At 40.1% G+C, this 2,799-nt stretch overlaps 1 protein-coding gene across 5 annotated transcripts in view; it reads right to left on the reverse strand.

Annotated features, from left to right (window-relative positions):
- Lrrc42 (leucine rich repeat containing 42) overlaps window positions 1-2,799 on the reverse strand; it is a 35,573-nt gene that overhangs the window by 2,447 nt on the left and 30,327 nt on the right. For all 5 annotated transcript variants that reach the window (XM_013022336.1, XM_013022337.1, XM_013022340.1 and 2 more), the window contains one exon: window positions 621-705. In XM_013022336.1, the coding sequence (XP_012877790.1) occupies window positions 621-705 (85 nt within the window). The remainder of the gene's footprint in view (window positions 1-620; window positions 706-2,799) is intronic.

The following is a 2,799-nucleotide window of genomic DNA, read 5'->3' on the forward strand; positions in this document are numbered from 1 at the left end:
TTTTTTCTCTTTGCTTATGTGGTGCTGAGGAATCGAACCCAGGGCCTCATGCATGCAAGGCAAGCACTCTACCACTGAGCCACCTTCCCAGCCCTTGCTTTTTTATTTCAAAGAAATTATTTTTTTCTTTCCATGCCTAGGCCCTTGCATATGGTAAGCAAGTACTCTGGCTCTGAGCTACACATTATAGCCCCACTTTTAAATCTTTCAATTATAGCAAATTCCTTCTTACTTCTGTATTCTATGTTTGTGCCACCATAAATCATCTTTTTGTTCCCCATTAATCTTATTTGGAATAAGATAGGACATAATATCTTCCTACCAGGTGTAGTGGGACACACGTGTAATCCTAGTACCTAGATGCAGAGGCAGAAGGATCTGGAGTTCAAGCAAGACCTCTGTCTCAAAAACCAACAAGACCACCAAAAGGCTATCTTTTTGGTATAGGTTTGAAAAGCTAAGAGCAAACCTGAATTATAAGCTATACTGAGGGAATATGTCTTAATAACAATAAATATATCAATAATATTGTAATTAACTTTCCCACTAAAAGAAGACACTTCGATTTAGGGGTGCAAAATCCCCAAAGCAACCTCCCCCCCAAAAAAGAAATTTCTCACAGAAGTTGAGAGTTGTTTTTCGAAGGTCCATGTTTTTTCGTGGTTGCATTGATTCCACAGTCACACGTTCCCATTGCAGAACAATCTAAAAGATATTTAGAAAAATTTGAATCCAAACATAATCTCAAGCCTTTCTTGTTTCCTCTTTCTCCCTTTCTTCCTCTTTCTTTGTAATGTAGGAGATCGAACCAAGGCCTTGTTCAAGCTGGGCAAGCACCCTACTGCTGAGCAACTTAACCACGCCCCCTTGCTTCCTCCCCTTCTATAAACACAAACCTATGTAGTAAATTTTATTTTGGATGATTGGTGATAAGAATAAAACTAAATTTGGATTTTCTGTTCTCATATAAGAGTTGAATCAGAATGTATTTGTCTACATGATTAACACAAGTATATTAAGCTTTTATTCCTCTCCTTATCTCAAGCTATAAATACACTTCACACACTTAAAACTATTAAAATTTATTTATTTATTGGGTCCGGTCGTGGGGCCTGAACTCTGGGCCTGGGCGCTGTCCTTCAGCTCTTCAACTCAAGGCTAGCACTCTACCACTTGAGCCACAGCGTCACTTCCAGCTTTTTTCTCTTTGCTTATGTGATGCTGAGGAATCGAACCCAGGGCCTCATGCATGCAAGGCAAGTGCTCTACCACTGAGCCACCTTCCCAGCCCAAAACTATTAAAATTTAAAACCTTAGTCTTAATACTTTTTATACATTCATAGACTTCCTCATGCCTTAAAGTATACCAACAATGTACAAATATATTTTATTATGTTACCTTATTAATTTTGTAAGTTACTACACAAATGAAAGACCAATAAACTACCTCTTCAATATACCATGAGTAATAAGAACTTTGCATTTAACACATTCATGATTTCATGCCATGTGATAATCAAGAAAAGCCTGTCACAACAACAGTACACTAGAGTTTAAGAACAGTCTGGCTGTGACACTCAGTAGCCAGGAGACTCTCAATAAGGGATTTAATTTTGGAGTTTCTATTTCTTCATCTGTGAAACAGCTTAATAACTATGCACATTTCACAAGGATATTACTAGGACTAAATAACATACACAGCAGGTATGGCAGGGTTTGGTACACTCCTATGACACTTTCCTCATTACAGAAAACAGAACACATGTAAGAGAAGACCCAGTAAGGCCAGGCACTAGTGGCTTATGCATGTAATCCTAGCTACTGAAGAGGCTGAGATCTGAGGATTGTGGTTTGAAGCCAGCCCAAGAAGAAGTTTGTGAGACCCTTATCTCCAATAAATTACTCAAAAAAGCCAGAAGTGGCACTGTGGTTCAAGTGATAGCACTAGTCTTGAATAAAAGCAGCTCAGGCACAGTATCCAGGTTTTGAGTTCAAGCCCCAAGACCAGCACACACACACAAATCTGCTAAATTTGACTTGGAGGGAAACTGTCCTTCTACTAACAGAAGACAGAATGTCAGTAAGAAGTAGTACTTGGGGACAGGGAAGAGGAAAATGAGTTGGGTTCTGGACAAGTGGAAGTGAGGGTATCAAGTAGACTCATGGACAATATTGGGAAATGTATCTAACATCTGATAGGGTAGTCACCCTTGCAAGGGGCCCGAGAAAAGATAAGGTCAGCAGGGGTGAATGGAGATGTAATAAAGACAGAAAGAAGGAAGAATATTTATCAAAATTCCAAAAAATAGGAGGAAAAAAGAATTAACCAAATAAGAGTATCATATGGCACACATGTATATAGCAAATGACACAGAAAATACAAGGAAAGAGAAGTATGAGGTTACTTGTCACCTTCCAGAGAATCCTTACCGTACAATAGTGGAGGCCATACTGGATTACAAAGGGTTAGGAAGTGATGGGCAGTGAGAAAGTGGGAAAGGTAACGAGAAAGTACATGGATGCACTGAGATATGAAGAACATGTCAGAATAAGGATAGTTGATATTTATACAGAGAAAAGGGCCACCAAACAGTGACACTAAAGATGTGGTGGTTGGGTTGGAAAGGTGGCTCAGTGGTAGAGTGCTTGCCTTGCATGCATGAGGCCCTGGGTTCGATTCTTCAGCACCACGTAAGCAGAAAACGCTGGAAGTGGCGCTGTGGCTCAAGTGGTAGAGGGCTAACTTTGAGCTGAACAGCTAAGGGACAGTGCTCAGGCCCAGAGTTCAGGCCCACAACC

This window comes from Dipodomys ordii, unplaced genomic scaffold (genome assembly GCF_000151885.1).
Source record: "Dipodomys ordii isolate 6190 unplaced genomic scaffold, Dord_2.0 Scaffold61, whole genome shotgun sequence".
Lineage (NCBI taxonomy): Eukaryota > Metazoa > Chordata > Mammalia > Rodentia > Heteromyidae > Dipodomys > Dipodomys ordii.